This window comes from Danio aesculapii, chromosome 2 (genome assembly GCF_903798145.1).
Source record: "Danio aesculapii chromosome 2, fDanAes4.1, whole genome shotgun sequence".
In the NCBI taxonomy this organism is placed as follows: Eukaryota; Metazoa; Chordata; class Actinopteri; order Cypriniformes; family Danionidae; genus Danio; species Danio aesculapii.
In genome coordinates this window covers 31445471-31466871 of record NC_079436.1, presented here as the reverse complement: position 1 = coordinate 31466871, position 21401 = coordinate 31445471, and the positions used below count along the sequence as shown (strand labels likewise).

The 21401-nt window shown below is 32.0% G+C and overlaps 1 gene segment (V, D, J or C); it reads left to right on the top strand.

Annotated features, from left to right (window-relative positions):
* Positions 1 to 1155: 1155 nt before the first annotated feature.
* On the top strand, positions 1156 to 21106 carry LOC130244766 (immunoglobulin lambda-1 light chain-like). The segment is given in 6 exon segments: positions 1156 to 1235; positions 1344 to 1643; positions 13262 to 13309; positions 17804 to 18112; positions 20311 to 20400; positions 20722 to 21106. Coding segments are annotated over 6 exon segments (930 nt in total).
* The last annotated feature ends 295 nt before the right edge of the window (positions 21107 to 21401 follow it).

Here is a 21401-nt window from a genome sequence, read left to right as displayed (position 1 = left end):
TGTGCTTGTGAATTACATTATGGGTCCTTCATCTATTCTCCAACTAACTTTTGATGTTGACATTAATAGTTTAATAGACATATGCTATCATCTGGGCTGGTTTTGTCAATTACAATACAAAAACACGGAATAATAAACTGCCAATACATTTTCTGTTAGGCTTCTCTAGGTCAAAGTTTTTGATACAACAGTTTCAAACTATTAAAATGACAATAAAGGTCACTTACTTTGTTAAACTGCACAGTTGAATTTTCAATACCAAAGATGAAGTTTAGCAGAGATCAATATATCCCATAACTTATAACCTTAAAAAAACATGATTCACAAAATACCTGCAGCTTAACACTGGATATATTTTAGGTGGTGGGACTTTGCCAAGTTTTTGGTGGGATTTTGCCTGATATAACATCTGTGTTGATCGTGGAATGTCATTTTTGTTCGAAAATGTAATCCATACCTATTCCCTACCCCTAAACCCAACCATAACTGTAGATTATTTAGATTTACAAAAATCAGAGGGGAACAATAGTTGCTTAACAATCATGTAGATGTACATAACCCTAACCATAAGCCTATCTCTTAATTCTGATTGGCTGATTGAAATGTTGTTCCAGGATCAACATAGATGTTAATCCAGGAGCATGTCTGTTTGGTGAAATCACACTAACCATATATTGCACAGAAGCTAATACTTATATGAAACCCAGTTTATACTGAAAGTCCCTAAGGTTCACCACACATCCTGAGAAGAAATGTAACAATCTCACCCCTCTTTTAATACGTTTTAAAAGTAATTGTAGTGTTTGTGTTTGACATGCAGATTTGCAACAGTGGATGGTGCTATTGAGCTGCAATAGAGGATTTTTCAGCGTTTAAACAGTACAGAATGAACCACAATACATCTAATAAATTGCATTTTACTATATTATTTGTAGATATGAACCCAAAAGTGATATTAAAAATATCTACCAGGTTTGGTATGAATCTGTTTTTACAATAAATGTCATATTCTGATTGCTGTTCAAGTACAAATCAAGTAAAGAGCGCCGCTATTGTTGCTCCACCTACGGAAATAACGTCAGCAAGGTGTAACTAAAGATTATTCTGAAAATACTTTTTTGCATAGTAGTGTAAAGAAGTTGCAGGAAAGTTCGTGAACAGTACAGTATCATCAAATGTAACTGAATGAGCAATGTTTATAAACTTGTGCAGTGTTTTACTCTTTATAATCCATGGTAAGTGAACATTAAAGGGAGATCAATTTGTCGAATATTATAGGTTAATGTGTTAATAAATCATAAATATGATTTAAAAATTCTCATTTTCAACTTATTTCTTCGCAGGGGTGGAAGGTTTGAGTTTAACTCAATCTCAGAAGGTGTTTGTGAAGCTGAAAGGTAAAACTGTGTCGTTCAAATGTGAAGTATCCGGGTTAGGCTCTAGCAATTTTGTCCACTGGTACCATAAAAAAGATGGTGAAACGTTTAAAAGACTACTATACATTAGTTACGCTGGGACAGCTACAGGTGAAGCAACAGACTTTGTTTCTGAAAAGAATGGAGATTCCTATGGCATAAAGCTGAAAGAAATAAAGGAGGAACACGCTGGCATGTATTACTGTGCAGCCTGGGATGGCAGCCACAGTGAGAGAAAGCATTGTCATCACTAACATAAACCAGACACTGCAGGATCATTACCAAAATCTAACAGTTACTAACCACATTTATTACACTTACTCGTCTGACAGGTGCTTTCAGAGGAGAGCAATGAAACACTGCAGATTGCAAAAACACAGCATAAACTGCTATACAGGTTAAAGGGACAGTCCTGAAATGTAGTGGAAACAGTATATAAAGCCTTTTCTCACTGCTAGCAATTCTAAGTATTCAAAGTGCAGTCCAATACAAAAGAACAGGGAGTCGACAATAATAAAATTAAGGTTATTGATGTTTAGAAAAACTATTATTTTGTTGCTTTTATTGGATTTTATGGAGGACAACAACATGGAAATAATTAAGCAAAAAATAAACAAATAGAGACGTGTTAGTTGATAATGATGGCATTTAATATATTCAGAAGCTTTTATCACATTATATGATATTATCACAATATTTACATAAGTTAGATTAAAGGCTTTAACAAGTATATGAAAGCAAAATAATTATGTATTGTATATAAATGTTCTGTGCAGACGACACGGTGGCTCAATGGTTAGCACTGCCACCTCACAGCAAGAAGGTCGCTGGATCGAGTCCAGGCTAAACCAGTTGGCATTTCTGTGTGAAATTTGCATGTTCTCCCCATGTTTGCGTGGGTTTCCTCCGGGTGCTCCGGTTTCCCCCACAGTCCAAAGACATGCGCTATAGGTGAATCGAATAAACTAAATTAAGCATAGTGTATGGGTTTTTCCCAGCACTAGGTAGCGGCTGGAAGGACATCCGCTGCATAAAACATATGCCTAAATAGTTGGTTGTTCTTTTTTTCAGTTGATCAAAAAAGGTGTTTTAAAAAAGTTTAGAAAAGGGTAAGCACTGACGTCTATAGTAGGACAAACAAATACTATGGAAATCAATGGTTACCGTTTTCCAATAGTTTTTTCTAAATAACTTCTTCTGTGTTCAACAGGTCAAAGAAACTCGAGCATTTCTGTGACAAGTGTTTTCTGTTTTAGGTCAGCTATCCCTTTAATACATTAACTAAGATCAACAGATCAAAAAAAGCTAATTACACAGAACTTAGTGGTAATTTTAGTTTAAAAAATGATTTCATTATTTTTTTGGCTTCAATAAAACAGTTTTAACCTACCTAGAGTTAATGAAGTCGTTTTTTTAAATCAAAAGTTTATTTTCATTAAATAATTTTAACAAATGGAGTCTTATTGTAAAGTGTAAACAACCTGTAGGCCGATAGAAAAAAAACAATCATTCAACATCTTTAGGCATGTTGTAGATCAGGGGCTGCAGCCCTGCACTATTTTGTTCCAACCCTGCTTCAACACATGTACCAGAAGGTTTCAAACAAGAAAACTACTGCAAATACAACAATCTGAATATTAAGAGCACTCTAAAAGTTTAAATAATAAACGTTTATTAACAGAGTAGTGACAGTGGTACAAAATTATAACATGTATAAGAAATATGATCATTTAGTTATTATAATTTAAAAAATAAATCGCTTACTCCAAAGGTATGAAAAACAAAATGATAATAAAAAATTGGAACAGAAAAATTTCCAGACCAAAGCAGAGGAAATATGAGCTATTATAGACTGAAAACTATATAGTACCTGCAGATATTCACTATATTCCCACAAAAGTCCTTGAAGAGGATTCTGTACGTTAACAAAAGTGATGAAATCAAATCATAAAACATGCTTTTGAACTAAGCTGTATACACTATTGTATTTACAACATCTTGTTGATGAATGCTTCACCATACTGTCAACTACAGTGAACTGGCAAATAAATACTGTAGTATACTTTAATTTTTACTACAGTAAACTGAAGTTTATTGTACTATAATATACATTATAGTTGCAGAAAACTACAGCATTGGGTAATTTGTTTATATTACAATAGTTGTTGCATTACCATAACAAGGAGCAACTGCAAAATTACCACAACAGTTTAATTCAAGTACTATAGTATGGTTTAAATACATTGTAATATTTTCTATAAATTATTATAGTGTTTTTTATATGGGCTGAAGGTCAGAATCATTTGAACGCACTTGAGCAATCAAAATGAGCAATAAAAGACAATGTAGTTTCTATTTGCACCTAGAATATTACTATGACAAACTAGGCAGCATTAAGAGGAATATCTCACACTCAAAAAAAAAGTGTATTTTTTAAGATTTAAGTTTTCTCTATTGGAACATCAGACATCAAATAAAGTCATCCACATTCAATTAAATGGACATGAATGTTTTTTAATTCATATAAAGTGTATGAAGCATATGCATGTAAATTTAACAGTTCTTGACAGAATATTTTGCATAGAGCATTGTTAGTCTACATTTAATTATATTTTACGTTACCTAGTAATAAATGTAAAAATCTAAAAAAGTAAATTAAACAGGACACATTTCAATATACTGAGCGAAAACAACTATGAACACATAGTTAAAGAAAATACATTAATATAATACTGGAGAACACAGTAAGCACATTGTCATATCTAAATAATGAACCACAACAGGAAACTGACTGATAAACCTGCTGTCAGTCATCTGCTCTCCTTCATGAAGACAGAAGTTCTGCAGACGCTCTCTGCCAGTATGAGTCTTCAAATGCTCTTCTGTATTTTCTTTCTTATTAACTTTTATGCAGGTAACGCTTTCACCCACTTCTAATTCTTACCATAATTTTCAAATACCAAACTCATTACATTTACATTTATGGGATGTACATATTTTGTTTGCAGTTGATGGACAAGCGAAGCTGCGACAGAAAATATCCTCAACCAAATCTCAGGACAAGACTGTTGTCATAGACTGTGATTACTCTTCAGGCTGCTTAAACTACATTCACTGGTACCAACTAAAAGGACAAACCTTAAAGAGAATATTATATGCACAAATTTCAGGAGGAGAACCATCCAGAGATGCTGGTTTTGAATTGTTTAAAATAGACCGCAAACAGTCAAATATTGCTCTGAAAATACCTGAACTGAAAACAGAGCATTCAGCGGTGTATTACTGTGCTTGTTGGGATAGATCAGGCGGCACAGCAGTTTAAAAATACAGAAACACTGAACAAAAACTCAACAGGGCTCCTTTCCTTATCAGAAACCACACATTTTTTATACCGACATAGAAAACATCTAAACAATGAACCAAATGTGATGAATTGGATAAGCTAAAGTGTCTGTAGTGTGTGTGTGAATGAATGTGTATGGGTGTTTCCCAACACTGGTGGGCATCCGCTGCGTAAAACATATGCTTGAATAGTTGGCGGTTCATTTTGCTGTGGCAACCTCTGAAACAGACTAAGCTGAAGGGAAATGAATGACTGAACATCACATTCACTACAGCTAGTGTTTGTTGATCTTGATAAAGAGAAAATAAGGATTTCAACTAGGTAACGAAAGAAATTCTGATAAGGGTTTGTGGAACCAACTAATCTCCAGCTGCGAGTTAGAGTTCTTCAATAGTATCTGACTGTAGACTTGAATATGCAAACTGACACACCGTCTCATGCAATCTCAGACACAATGCACTCAACAGAGCTAGTTATGTCAATGTGAGGGATAGGGAGCCGGTTTAGGTGTGCATCTTAATTAGAATTGCATGTAGCTCAGCTTGCATCTGCACCCTTCTTAAGTGTTGCTATCATGTCGAAATGGATCAAAATGATTTGATACAAAACATTGGTTTAATCTCATATCTTACAATTAATTTATCCTTAATGTAAACAGTATGACTTATATCACTGTAATCCCACTGGAGTACTGTAAAAAAAAGGTAAAAGTGTCAATGATGAAATAGGCATGTCACTTTACAATTTAGTTCAACACACAGGTTTAACTTTTTAGAAATGTAATTGTCGTACATAATCAGTATTTTGTTAAACATTTACATTATTATATGCAAATCAAACAACATGATCATAAAAAATATCAGATTATCTAATTCTAAATGTTATTAAAAAAGCAAAGGTCTATTTGTCTTTTTATAAAATCAGAATTATTAGCCCTCCTGTTAACGGAAAGATTTTTTTAACACATTTCTAAACATAATAGTTTATTTATAATAACTGATTTATTTTATCTTTGCCATGATGACAGTAAATAATATTTGACTAGATATTTTTCAAGACACTTGTATACAGCTTAAAGAGACATTTGACGGCTTAACTAGGTTAATTAGGCAAATTAGAGTAATTAGGCACATCATTGTAACAATAGTTTGTCAATGTCAATTTTATTTATATAGCACTATTAAACACAACCAGAGGTTGACAAATGGGCTGCACAATACACATCAGAGAAAAAATATAAAATTAGAAAGTTATAGCTAAAACTGACCATTTTCATTGATAAAATGCCAAATCAAAGAGGTACATTTTCAACCTAGATTTAAAAACAGACAGAGATGAAACAGATCTAATACAGAGGGGGAAAACATTCCACAATCTAGGACCAGCTACTGCAAAAGCACGGTCACCCCTGCATTTCAGCCTCGACTTAGGGTTGCATAACAATCTCTGGTTAGATGACCAAAGAGATCGACCAGGCTGATGCTCAATTAACATGTCTGGCAGATAAGAAGGTGCCAGGCCATTTAGAGATTTAAAAACCAGGAGAAGAATTTTAAAAGTGACTCGATAGTGCACAGGCAACCAGTGCAATGAGCGTAAAACTGGTGTAATGTGCTCATGTTTCTTGGTAAAAGCCTTGCAGCAGCATTTTGAACTAATCGTAGACGCGATAAGGTTTTCTGACTAATCCCAAAGTATAGTTAGTTACAATAGTCCAAATTTTGTTTTTAAAAATATATTGATTGGGGGGGGGGGGGGGGGGGGGGGGGGGCTAATAATTTTAACCTTAAAACTGTTTTTTTTTTTTTTTGCTTTTATTCTTTCTGAAATTAAACAAATACGACTTTCTCCAGATGAAAAAAATATTATAGAAAATACTGTGAAAAATTCCTTGCTCTGTTATACATCATTTGGAAAATATGTTAAATGGAAAAAAAATTCACCGGAGTGCTAATCATTTTGACTTCAACTTGATATATATTTAGGAAAGAAAAAAATTTATTAAAAACCCTTAATACAAACTCTGATTAGATTTAGAACTGGAAACTTAACAACGCAGCAACTTCCTGTTTTATTGCTGTACAAACAAATTCCACCTTCATCCCAGAGAAAAGACAGAAGCTCTCTGTCGTGTCATATATATCTGGAATCATGAGTCTTCAACTACAGCTTTCTGGTTTGCTGTTTATTCTTTTTATATTTAAAGGTAAGTGTTTACATACAGTATGTGGTGATCTCTATATCATCAATGTTCTGTAGAACTAACCAAAACATTTCCTTAAATATTTGTTTATTCTTATGCCTATCCTTTCCTTTCATACATTTTCCTTTTTTTGCAGTGGATGGAGCAGAAATTTCCATCCCAAATTCAGAGGGGAAACTAGGCATTATAGACTGTACATTTTATATAACCTGTGGAATCTATATTTACTGGTATCAGCAGAAAGACAAAAAAACATTCAAGAGGATGTCTATATGTCGACAAGGATGATGGAACCACAAAGCATGACACTGGTGTTGAGTTCATAAAATCAGAAAGGAAAACAATAAATCGTTTTGTATTGAAAATCGCCAAGTTGGAAAAGCAGCATTCAGCGATGTATGACTGCTCTTGCTGGAACTGGAACACAGGCAGCACAGTAAATACATCTAAATGAAGCCCTGCACAAAACAATTCAAGGTTTCCTGTCTTTATCAGAAACCACAAACTTTCCCCCTAATTTCAGATGAAGGTTCACTTTTTAAAGTTAGTCATTCCTTTCCCTTAATCGAACCAACAACCTTGGGATTGCTAGTGCCATCCGTCACTATTTGAGCTACAGGAAATTTATCTCCAACCATGTATAAACTGTGTCTGTCAAATACCTCAATGTAAGTCTTTATATTACAGTAAAAGTGTATCAGGTTTCAGTTGTCTTCTTTTGGAGAATTAACAATGTAAACAGACATTGTGCAAAAGGGTTTATGCTTAAGTTATGCGGTTAAAACCCAGATTAGCATGAGAACAGAAAACATAACATTTATTTGCATATTTTCTCTTTTTTATTTATCAGATCAGTGTTCTTGCCTTGTCTGTGTCTGTTGGCATCTCTCACAGTTTGCTTTCACTAAATGAAAAGCTGAATCAGAGCTTGTCATGTTGTGTATAGGGTCTGAGAAGTGTTATAATCTTGGTGACTGTCTGCATTTGTTGCCTTTTGTGGCGTGGTGTGAACTGAAAATTCATCCCATTATAGGTTCCACATCAAATTGAATGAACAAAATGTATTTAAAGCATATGAAATGCAAGAAATATCATTAGAAATGACAATTTGTATAGTTTGCTAAAAGAATAAACAATAAGCAATGGCGAATTTGTGATTAATCTGGGTTCGCTATAGAACCAGACAGAATCTGCAAACATTTTTTTGCTAGTTCTGTGGAGAAGTTTGTAAAAAAATCTGCAGATTTATGCAGAATGATTTAAGGAGTATCATAACTAAACTTAATATATGAATGAAATACATCATTATTAATTTATTTAATGTTTACATTAAAAACTCAATTAGATCCACTTATTTTGTAAACAAAGCAAGTCTCACATTATAACATGTAATATATCATATAATATACATTAAAATAAATAAATGTTAATAATTATGCCTGATCAAGGTCTGACCAATCTAAATTAATCCGTCAAAGGGATTTATCATCCAGCAAGCACAAACAAAACACATTCCTTCCAGTGCACTCAGTGCTCGAATTCACTCAATTGGTTTCATCCACTCTTTTAAGTGGATTGTATTAGTGGACTAATGTAGGGAATAGTGCATGAGGGTCCATTTCAGATAAAGCCTATATTTAGGGGTGGAACATTGTAAAAAATTTTACCATTCCCCACCCCCCACACAAAACCTTTGACTTATCGGTAGGGGTGGAAGAATGTGGCTAGAGTAAGAATTCAGCACAGCACCTGAAACTGACTATATTATAAACCTGCTGTCAGTGATCTGCTCTCCTTCACTAGAGAATGAAGCCAGAAGCTCTGCAGATGCTCTCTGCCAGCATGAGTCTTCAAATGATCTTCTTTTTCTTTCTTTTATATAGAGGTATGTTTTTTTTACCCATTTTGAATAATAAGTGTGTACAATGTCACAAATAGCAAATATAATCAACTTCATTCAATTTATTTGTTGTACTTCTATATTTTGTTTGCAATAATGCTGAGTTTTGGTGTTTTCTTGCAGTTGATGGACAAGCGACGCTGCGACAGAAAATATCCTCAACCAAATCTCAGGACAAGACTGTTGTAATAGATTGTGATTACTCTTCAGACTGCGACAGCTACATCCACTGGTACCAACTAAAAGGACAAACCTTAAAGAGAATATTATATGCACAAATTTCAGGAGGAGAACCATCCAGAGATGCTGGTTTTGAATTGTTTAAAATAGACCGCAAACAGTCAAATATTGCTCTGAAAATACCTGAACTGAAAACAGAGCATTCAGCAGTGTATTACTGTGCTTGTTGGGATAGATCAGATGGCACAGCAGTTAAAAATACAGAAACACTGAACAAAAACTCGACAGGGCTCCTTTCCTCATCAGAAACCACAAGATTATTTTTTATTACTACACTGTGGTATAAAGGCTGACATAGACAGCCTCTGCCAAACACTAAATCAAATAGACTAAAGATTTCAGTCCTAATACAGTCCCAAACAGTCCTTATTGATCCTTTTTTAAAGAGAAAATCTAGAATTAAAGACCAAACTTTTGGTAAAAAGTTGAACATATAAGCTTTTTCAAGCCATCAGTAAGATTTTTATTTTTGAACCTGCTCAGTTGAGTTGGCAGTTAAATGAACTAGTTAATATACAACTATATATATATATATAGCATTTTTTGCATTGCATTGCCAGTTAAAGAGATAGCTCACCCTAAAACACAAATTCTGTTATCATTTACTCATCCTTCACTTGTTCCTGATCTGTTTGCCTATGCCCTTAAATATTATGAGGGAACAGACGTTTGTTGTGTCCAAGATCAAGAGTGCACCTCAATAATGAGTGTACAACCAATGTAGACTCAAAGGCTAGAAAATACCCATAAAGGCATTATGTGAGAGTTTGTGCATCGAATGAATGTCCACAAAATGGCATCCACAGCACAATCCTATTGGTGAAAGTTTCTAAACAAACAATTATTTGATTGTTAAATTAACATTGTTAGTGACAAAAGTCAAAATACTTTCATTACTAACAGACAAATAATAATACACGTTAAAATAAACTAATGTTAAATAACTACCACAGGGTCTGACCAATTTATCTGTCAAAAGGATTTATCATCCAGCAAGCCCAAACAAATGACATTCCTTCCAGTGCACAGCGGACTAGTGTAGGCAATAGTGCATGAGGGTCGATTTTAGATAAAGCTTATATTTTGGGGTTGAACATACGATTACCCCTCCCCCACACCAAACTCGAAACCTACCAGTAGTGGTGGAAAAATTTGGCGGGAGTAAGAATTCAGCACAGCACCTGAAACTGACTATGATATAAACCTGCTGTCAGTGATCTGCTCTCCTTCACCAGAGAATGAAGCCAGAAGCTCTGCAGATGCTCTCTGCCAGCATGAGTCTTCAAATGATCCTCTTTTTCTTTCTTTTATATAGAGGTATGTTTTTTTTTACCCATTTTGAATAATAAGTGTGTACAATGTCACAAATAGCAAATATAATCAACTTCATTCAATTTATTTGTTGTACTTCTATATTTTGTTTGTAATAACGCTGAGTTTTGGTGTTTTCTTGCAGTTGATGGACAAGCGACGCTGCGACAGAAAATATCCTCAACCAAATCTCAGGACAAGACTGTTGTAATAGATTGTGATTACTCTTCAGAATGTTACAGCTACATTCACTGGTACCAACTAAAAGGACAAACCTTAAAGAGAATATTATATGCACGAATTTCAGGAGGAGAACCATCCAGAGATGCTGGTTTTGAATTGTTTAAAATAGACCGCAAACAGTCAAATATTGCTCTGAAAATACCTGAACTGAAAACAGAGCATTCAGCGGTGTATTATTGTGCTTGTTGGGTCTCGAGCAGCACAGCAGTTAAAAATACAGAAACACTGAACAAAAACTCGACAGGGCTCCTTTCCTCATCAGAAACCACAAGATTATTTTTTATTACTACACTGCGGTATAAAGGCTGACATAGACAGCCTCTGCCAAACACTAAATCAAATAGACTAAAGATTTCAGTCCTAATACAGTCCCACCAAAGAGTTCTTATTGATCCTTTTTTAAAGAGAAAATCTAGAATTAAAGACCAAACTTTTGGTAAAAAGTTGAACATATAAGCTTTTTCAAGCCATCAGTAAGATGAGTGGGCGGGCGGTCAGCTCAATCATATTTGGAATTAATTTATATATATATAGTTAAGCATATTATATATATTATTTGCATTTTTGGCATCATCAGTTATCGAGATAGCTCACAAAAAATACTAAAATACAAGTTCTGTTATCATTTACTTATCCTTCACTTGTTCCTAATCTGTTTGATGGGTATGCTAAAAATACCCATAATGCACTTTGAGAGTTCACGCGCCATATGATTTTTTTGTGTCTGACCACAGGTAGCCAGCGGAATCGGGCCAGTTGCGGCTGACTCTTGTACCGGTAGCAGCTTGCCAGGAGTGAGCCAGCGCTGGCCAAGTTTCAATTTGCCAGATTTTGGACGACTTTGGTTATGTGGATCTGGCCCAATTGTGGCTGAAAAAGGGCAAATTTAGCTGTATATGGGTCGATTATGGGCCACAACATTTTGGTGATCCAGGAAGATGGCAATCAAGGCATAATCCTACCAGTAAAACTTTACTCATCCCTCACTTGTTCCATATATGTTTGCCCTTTTTTGTTCTGTTAAACACTGTTAAACATTAATATTTTAAAGAAATCTGGAAACCTGGCTGTAAGCATTGACTTCCAAAATAGGATAATCAAATACTATGACAGTCAATGGTTACAGGTGTTTCTTTAGAGTTCAACAGAATAAAGAAACTAGAATATGTTTGGAACCGATTGATGGCGAGTAAATAGTGAGTACATTTTCATTTTTGGGTGAACTATCCCTTTATCCACTATTGCAGCCCCTACTGGTAGGAGTGTGATATGACACCATGCAGAGGACTATTGCTGAATCTCTTCACAACACAGGTAAATTAAAAGTGTTTTAGCACTTCAGTGGTGAAACTCTAAGTTGATAGCAATTTTCACTTCCTTATATATTATGTTAAATAATTCTGCATGAAAATTATAAAATAATAGACAAGAAGCAGGTACAGACTCTCTTTTACACAAGCCACATCTTTTTGTTCAGGAACATATGACTGTGGAGACAGGAAAATCTTCGGCTCCGGTACAAGACTTATTGTGACAGGTAAGAAGAAAAATTCACATAATTATGATGTGCTTTGCCGATTTTACAAGTAATAACTTTCATTTATGAAAATTTATCATGTAATTCGTCTGGCAGAAAGAGTTCATCTTAAAGCTGTCCTAAAAAGATCCAAACAACTGCATCTTGTTTAATTAGTTCACTTGTTAATGTAAAAGATGATAAATTAAGTCTAACTCACATGCAAAAGCTCATCTAATCTGTTTATATTTTGAAAATGATGTTCTGTCTATACAATAAAATGTCTATCGTTTTGGATTTCACTTGCTAAAAAATTCTCAGATAACAAAAATATACAAAGAACTTGAGAAAATGGGTCATGATATACTTAAGACTGAAGCGGTGATGTTAAATATTTTTGCGATCTGGGAAATGATAAAATGCTGAAATACATTAAATAAATAAATATGAAATAAAAAGCACTCATTTGGAGTGATGCATTTCACGTGTCTGCCCTGTTCTGTGTTCGTTTGCTCTTGTTTCTCTTGAACAGAACAATCTTCAAAATATTGTTTGTAAATCATGTTTTGAACAACATTAAGGTGAAATGAATTGTGAACTGGACCTTTAAAATACCATTGAAACTTAGGAACCGTGTTAAAAATATGCACTATATCCTATATCAATAGAACAGAAACAGTGATCTTCATCAATTATACATCATGCATGAGGATTCTAAATTATTAAGAAGTATTTGTAATAGACTTAATCTGAGTGGGCAACTACTATATCAAACGATTTGGATCTGGAACACGTCTGATAGTAACCGGTAGGAAATAATATCATTTTATTAGTTATGAGTGGAACACAAAGAAGATGCATGAAAATAATGAAATTCAAAAAGGTTTCAGTGTTGTTTTGGATCCCAGTGAATTATAAACTGAAAAAAAACCTGTTCTGTTCCTCAGAAAGACAGAAAAATGACACAAGTTTGAACAAATGAGAGTGTATTAAGTGAATTGTCCTTTTAAAATAGTGTTAATCCTCAATTATGTATTGTACAAGTAGATTTTTCATTATTCAGAAGTATTTGTAATAGACTTTATCTGAGTGGGCTGGATCAAAAGATTTGGATCTGGAACGCGGCTGATAGTAACTGGTAAGAAACGTTATCTGAATTTCTCCAAATATATAATGGTGTAATTTCCAAGTGATGACTTCTCTTTTTTTGTGGGACGCAAAAGAAGGTAGTTTGTTAGATTTTGATATTGGGAAAGAAAAACTGTTGAAATATTTGTACACATATCTTCTGTGTTTGTTAAACAAGTTTGGAGAGTGAATTTTGGATGAACTACACCTTTAAAGTAATGTAGACCATCAGAAAGATTGGTCTGAATCCATTACCAAACTATAATAGATTTTTCATTATTCAGAGGTATTTGTAATATATTCAATCTGAGTGGGCAACTGGATCAAAAGATTTGGATCTGGAACACGGCTAATAGTAACCGGTAGGAAATATTATATTAATGTCGTCAATATCATAATTTATGATGCAATAAAAATTTTGATCAAAGCAAAATTAAAATTGTTGGCTACATAAAGAAAAACAGTTTTCCATATTATGAAATTACTGGGGGTCCAGTGTTGTTTTCACAAATTGTACATTCAGTATATACCAAATTATTTGTGAAATTCATCTGGCAACAGATAGTTTTTTAAGTAAGCTATCCTTAAAGATCTAAGCAATTCCATCCTGCTAAATTAGTGCACTTCTCAATATAATAAAGTATAAATTAAGTTGTAGTTTACATACATGTAAAAGGTCTGTCATGATTCATCACTAAGATATTATTCTAAACCTAATTTCAGTTTCAACTGTGGAATACAACATAGGCTATTTTTACAATGCAATGTGTATATATAATGAAATTCATAAGGATTCAGTATAAGTTTGAGCAGTTTCAAAATGTTCTTTGTGATCCTCAGAAAAATAGAAAGCCCCTTATCGCATTGACCCCTTAGGTGCAGTGTTATATATGTGCCAAGTAAGAATTTTCATAATTCAGAAATTTCTGGTTTTGTAAATTAATATGAGCAGGATGAAAGAAGATATATTGCTAGATACATATACAGATACAGATAAAAAAAATTCATGTAGTGTAATTCAAAGAAGTTTCTTCTACACTGAAAAACATGATTTACTGGATTCACTAAATATTTTTACGGTATGTTGTTGCAAACAATTTACATGGGTTGATATTAAACAGACAAATTAAATACAGTAATGTTCAACTTCATTTGTTTAAATTCAGCTTATAAATTGCTTGCAGCAATTTGCAATGAACCATTTTTTCAGAGCACATAAAAAGACAAAAACAGATGAATAATGTCATTTGAAAATTTGTGTTTACAAAAATAAAGCCATTCAGGCTTAGATCAAATTAATATATATATTTTTATTTTTAGATAAACTGCATCTTTAAAATAATGCATGTCATCAGAAAGTGTGATCTAAATCCATTGTAAGTTTTGCTTTATTCAGAAGTATTTGCAATAGACTTAATCTGAGTGGGCTACCTCATCAAAAGATTCGGATCCGGAACGCGCCTGATAGTAACCGGTAGGAAATAATGTAATCTTCATAATAATCAAATAATGTTTCTTCAAATTCATATAATTGTAATTTCTAATAGAAGACTTTTGTCTGTGGAACACACAGGAAAATATGAAGAGTTTAGATGCAAAAACCTCTAAGTGCCATCTGAAATATTCATCTAAAATGAGCATTTGTCTCAGGCAGTTGTGTGTAGTTTCAGTAACTTTACTCTCAGTGCAAAGAATATGTTATTTTAATTTCCTTTAAAGTGAAATAAGTGAACATAAACATAAGAGGCTGAGAAAAATGCACATTTTGGAGGACATTTTTAGGAATTTAGAGGGTTTTGCATCTAAACTCTTGTTTACTATAAGTTATGAAATTCAGAGGGGCTCAGTGTTGTTTTGGATCCCGATGACTTTTACTGAAAATTTTTTAAATTATGTATTACCCATAAAAAAAAGCAGTTTGAAACAACATGAGAGTGAAATATGCTTGAACTGTCCATTTTAAATAGTGCAGACCTTCAGGATTGGTTTTCTTGATCAATTACGTATCATGCAAGTAGGCTTAACATTATGCAGAGGAATTTGTAATTGAATTAATCTGAGTGGTACTACGATATCAAAAGATTTGGCTCTGGAACACGGCTGATAGTAACTGGTAGGAAATAACATCATCATTTCTTCATCAATTGACAAAGTTAAAAATGTGTTTTCCATATAGTGACATTTAAAGGGGTTCAGTGCTGTATGTGTAAAACTCAACTCGCAATGAAGAACTTCTAGTAAGCTACACTTCAAATGTAATCCTGATTAATCAGTGCGCTGGTTAATACAAAACATGCTAAATAATGTGGTAAATGTTTTGTCTGTCATTATTTACTCACTAAATTAATTCCAAATTTGTTCTATTTTCATTAATCGACCACAAAATATGTTATTTTAAAAATCTTCTTTTATCCATGTGGTGACGTTGAAAAGTTTTAACTGTTGTTTCAGTCTTCAACAATATATTTTGCATTCCTCAAAAAGAAAGAAAGACGTTCAGGTTTAGGAACAATGTGAGGGTGAAATAAACATCCATTTAAAATATCACGAATAGGAACAGAAATGCTGGAAAATTGTATTTTGTTCAGAAGTATTGGTAATAGACTTTATCTGAGTGGGCTACTATACTATCAAAAGATTTGGCTCTGGAACGCGGCTGATAGTAACCGGTAGGAAATAATATATCATTTCTATAAATTCATATATAATGTAATTACTTTTGCAAGTGTGAAGGCTTTCTTCTGTGGAACAAAACAGAAGATAATTTTGCTAGATAAAGATAAGATTTGGTCACACTTTATTTTATTTTTACAATATATCTTACATTGAACTACTTAGTAATAATAATTAATTCCTTCATTATATGTGCTTACCATATGGTTAAGATTAGAATGTGGCCTAGGTTTAGGGCTAGTTACATGTAATTATGCATAATTAATTGTAATTACTACACTAAATACATGGAACATATGTAAAAAGGACACCTTAAAAAAGATTTTTCCATGTAAGGATATTCAAAGGAGATCAGTGTTGTTTCTGGACTTGCACTGAATAAATGCCTTTAAATGCCTTTAGTTTTCCACAGAAAAAAAAGAAAAACATGCAAGTTTGGAAGAAATAATATATATTAGAGATGCACGATATTGGAAAAATCTGATATTGTGATATTTTATTTTTCTGCAGTAAAGAGAGATAGTTGAATAGCTCTATTTGTTGGTTTTCTAGGAAGTCAAACAGTATTCAGGTACAGAAATTAAATAATCACAATACAAAAAAAAGCTTTTCCTTCTTTGCTTTGTGTAATTTCTAGTCCAAATATCTAAAAATTATTTTTTGGATCAAGTAAAAATATTGTTTTGTTTTAAAAGTCAGTTATTAACATATCAAAATAAAATTAAGAGTTTTTCCTTAAAGCAAACTAAATTATCTGCCAGTGTGGTAAGATTTTTTTTTTTTTCATGTATGTAGTTATTTGGACTAGAAACAAGACAAAAAAAGTTTTAGTAAATTTTTTGTTGTTGTTGTTGCATAAATTGTATAAATTCCATATAAATGCAGTAATTAATTACAATTCAATAGCTCCTGGTCAACTATAATCTAGACTTAACATTGCATATCTTTGTGGATGCGCACATTGCGATATCGATGCTGAAATCATAATATATATGCAGCCCTAATATATATAAACAAATGATTTATATATAGCCCAAATATATTTAAAACATACAGTTGAAGTCAGAATTATTAGCCCTCCTGTATATTTTTCCCTGCTTAATGAAGAGGTTTTTCAACACATTTCTAGACATAATAGTTTTAATAACTCATTTCTAATAACTGATTTATTTTATCTTTGCCATGATAACAGTAAATAATATTTGACTATATTTTTCAAGACACTAGTATTAAGCTTAAAGTACAATTTAAAGGCTTAACTAGGTTAATTAGATTAACTTGGCAGGTTAGGGTAATCAGGCAAATGGTGGTTTGTTCTGTAGACAATCAAAAAAATATATTGCTAAAGGGGACTAATAATGACCTTACAATGGTTTTTAAACAATAAAAAAAACGCTTTTATTCTAGCTAAAATAAAACCAATAAGACTTTCTCCATTAAATATTATACTGTGAAAATTCCCTTGCTCTGTTAAACATCTTTGGGGAAATATTAAAAAAGAAAAGAGAACATTCAAAGAAGGGCTAATAAATCTGACTTCAACTGTTTATATTTTGGGTGCACCAGCTCTTTAAAATAAAGTAGACTATTGGGAAGAGTGATCTTAATCAATTATAGACTCTCAGGGAAAATAATAAAAATAATCGGTAATAATCCTGATATTTGGCTCTGGATCGTGGCTGATTGTAACCAATAATTAGCAGTGTTCAAATTTCTTCATAAAGAATGTTCTGAAAAATGATGCAATTATTCTCTGTTTGCTCATTTATCAATGAATATTTGCTTGTTCTTTAATGAAGACTGAAACTATGTTTGATGTGTTTGTTTTAAGAACCTGGGAAGGACAATGTCGTGACACCAAAGCTTACAGGATATCTGAATAAGGCAAATGAGAAGCCGGCGGCATTGTGCCAGGCCAAAGACATGTTTCCTGACCTGGTGTCATTCAAATGGGAAAAGAAAAGCAGTAGTGGAGGCTGGACCGCAGTATCAAATGACCAGGTTGTGGAACAGAGCAACAATGAAGACCCTGTTACAAGTATGGTGATATTAAACACACCCGAAGACAACATCTACAGATGCACTGTAACTCATGAAGGAAGCTCCAAAAACCCACTACAAATTGAAATTGGAAAAAAAGGTAATTTGAAGAAACTCTCGTGTGCCACATTTAAAGTCGACCAGCTCAAGACACAAAAAGAGTTCCCATTATAAAACTATTATTATTCTTTATTATAAATGACAACCTACTAAACAAAGAATTAATAAATTAGTTCAAAATGAGGGCTATAAATTTTAATGTTTGTTTTATTCTATAAACATCTGATAACATTTCTAATATTGGTGTTCAAATATACAGCGCTCAGCATATATAAGTACACCCCTCACAAATCTCTCATTTAAATTAATATTTTCTATAGGAAGCTCTACAATATTATATTTGTGCATATACATTAGATTAGCCAGTACTGAAGCCAAATCTGGAGCTTATCTAGAAGAATAATTCTTGGGGAAAATATTACATTACGAAATTAAAAAGAGCAAAAATCCAAAGAAACAAAAAATTGATCAAATTTTTTCAATATTTTGCATGAATTTAAATGTATTATCCTTCTATTTCTAAAGATGTTCAAAGTCTAAAATAATGTTTTAATAAATATATCTGTTTTGTTCAAATGCACTATATTCACTGAGAAATGGATAAAACTATTCATTTTCAAAATGGGGTGTACTCATTTATGTTGAGCACTGTATATACTGTTCGTGCAAGCAAAATACATTTTTTGTTAGAAGTAGCGGTTGCCGCTTTTGCTTTAATTACCACTAGTGAGAGATTACTAATGAGCCTAACGCTAACCATGTGCGAGCAATTGTCCTTTCATTATCGTACATGGTCTGTTTTTCACCTGCTTTCTTATTTTTTATTTATGGTTTAATATCATCTTTTATAATAACATTGCTTTAATAGGAGATTAACTTCCCATTTATGTATAGTTAACTGATCTGGGACCTTTAGCCTGTACAGACTGCTGTGCATACTTTTAGATATGACAATAATTCATACATAATACATACACACACACACACATATATATATATATATATATATATATATATACATATATATATATATATATATATATATATATACATACATATATATATATATATATATATATATATATATATATATATATATATATATATACATATATATATATATATATATATATATATATATATATATATATATATATACATACACACACACAAATATATATATATATATATATATATATATATATATATATATATATATATATATATATATATATGCACACACATATATACATATAGATATATATATATATATACATATACTTATATATATATATATATATATATATATATATATATATATATACATATACTTATATATATATATATATATATATATATATATATATATATATATATATATATATATATACATACACACACACAAATATATATATATATATATATATATATATATATATATATATATATATATATATATATATATATATATATATATATATATATATATATATATACACACACACATATAAATGCAGGGCTTGATATTAACTTTTTTTATCATATACATATATATTATTTATATACATACATATATATATATTGAAGTGTTTTGTGTTTATGTACATATGGAACTTGTTATGCCTTTTCAAATATTTCCCAAATGATGTTTGACAGACCAAGAAAATCTTCTCAGTATTTACTATAATATTTGTTGTGTTCTGGGGAAAGTCTTGCTTCTGTTAGTTTGACTGGAATAAAAGCAGTTTTACGATCTTTACGAATTATTTTAAGGTCAATGGAGAACTAATAGTTTTGACTTCAAATGCATGTAAATTTATCTTTACATATTTACAGTATATTTCATCACATTTTTAAACATAATCGTTTTAACAACCAATTTGTAGACACTAGTATTACACATAGAGTGCAATTTAAAGGTTTAACAAGGTCATTATAGGTTAACTAGGCAAGTTATGTCAATTAGGCAAGTCAGTTTGTTTTATAGACAACTGAAAAAACATAAGATGACTATTAATTTTGACCTTGAATATTGAACAATTTTTTATTCCAGCCAAACTAAAAGAAATAAGATGTTCTCCAGAAGACAATACACCAGGAAATACTGTGAAATGTCCTTGCTCTTTTAAAGAACACAATGGAAATATTTGCTATAAAGAATTTAAATTTTACAGGAATATAATTACATAAAATATATAGAAAAGGATTAAAGATTTTTGTGACTTTGTAATATTTTAGATGAAAAGCTGCCTGGAATTAAACCCAGTGGTGCTCCTGACCCAACATGTCCACCGAGCACTGACAAGACCCCGATATCACAAGAATCAGGTAAATAAATCATTTCTAGCTTTCACAACCACAACACAACAACCTTTAAATGATGCATTGCATAATATATCAGTTTTAATGCGAGTAAATTTAGTCATTTAACCTAATAGAGTCTGTGCTGAACTTCACTCAGCAGATCCAAGCACCGTTATCTCAATGGAACTTTAACAAATTAACAAATTAATGAAGAATTTGTTTAGCATGTTTTATATATAACTTAAAATATGTATATTGATCAGGCTATCTTCCTATGATTATCAGTATGACTATTAACATTTGCAATGCTTTTTTGAAATTAAAGTATTCATTTGTTTATTACAGACAACCCGGAAAAGAAACAGAGTCTGCAGCTGTTTGTGTATGGCTACGCTGTCATGCTCATGAAGAACGTGCTGTATTTTATAGTAGTCTTCATCGTTCTATTGAAGAGAAAAGCTGGAAAGAAGGAGGAGCGCCCTTAAAAACTTTAGTTCAGTTCGTTTACTGAATGCTTTAGATAAACATCAAGCAAATGAATGAATGAATTTATCAGATAAAGTATGTTCAGCTGATTTTTAAAGAATATACGCAGCTCTGTTGCCTCTGCTTATACATGAATTGCTTTCGATGCAGATCTGCTCTGTGCAACTTTATTTTTGCATCTACTGAAATGGAGAGATTTGGTTTTAAAAGTACACCATGTACCTAATTTTACAAAGTTTTTTCCATTTTTTAATGCTTTCATGGAATTCTTTTAATTTAAATAAAATCTGACAAAACATGTTTTGTTCATTAAAATGTGATTCTTTGCACAACTTTGTTTTATTTTTGTATCTTTTAAAATGCATTTAATTTTATTATTTTAAAAAGTATGAAATCTAAAGTATAAACATTCACCCTTTATAATGTTTGTATGGACAAAACCTGTTTTGATCATTAAAACATATTGCTTTTGTTTTAAATCTTTTAAGACTTTTGTTTTGTGTATTTTAAAATCTAATAAATAAAACCACAATGTATCA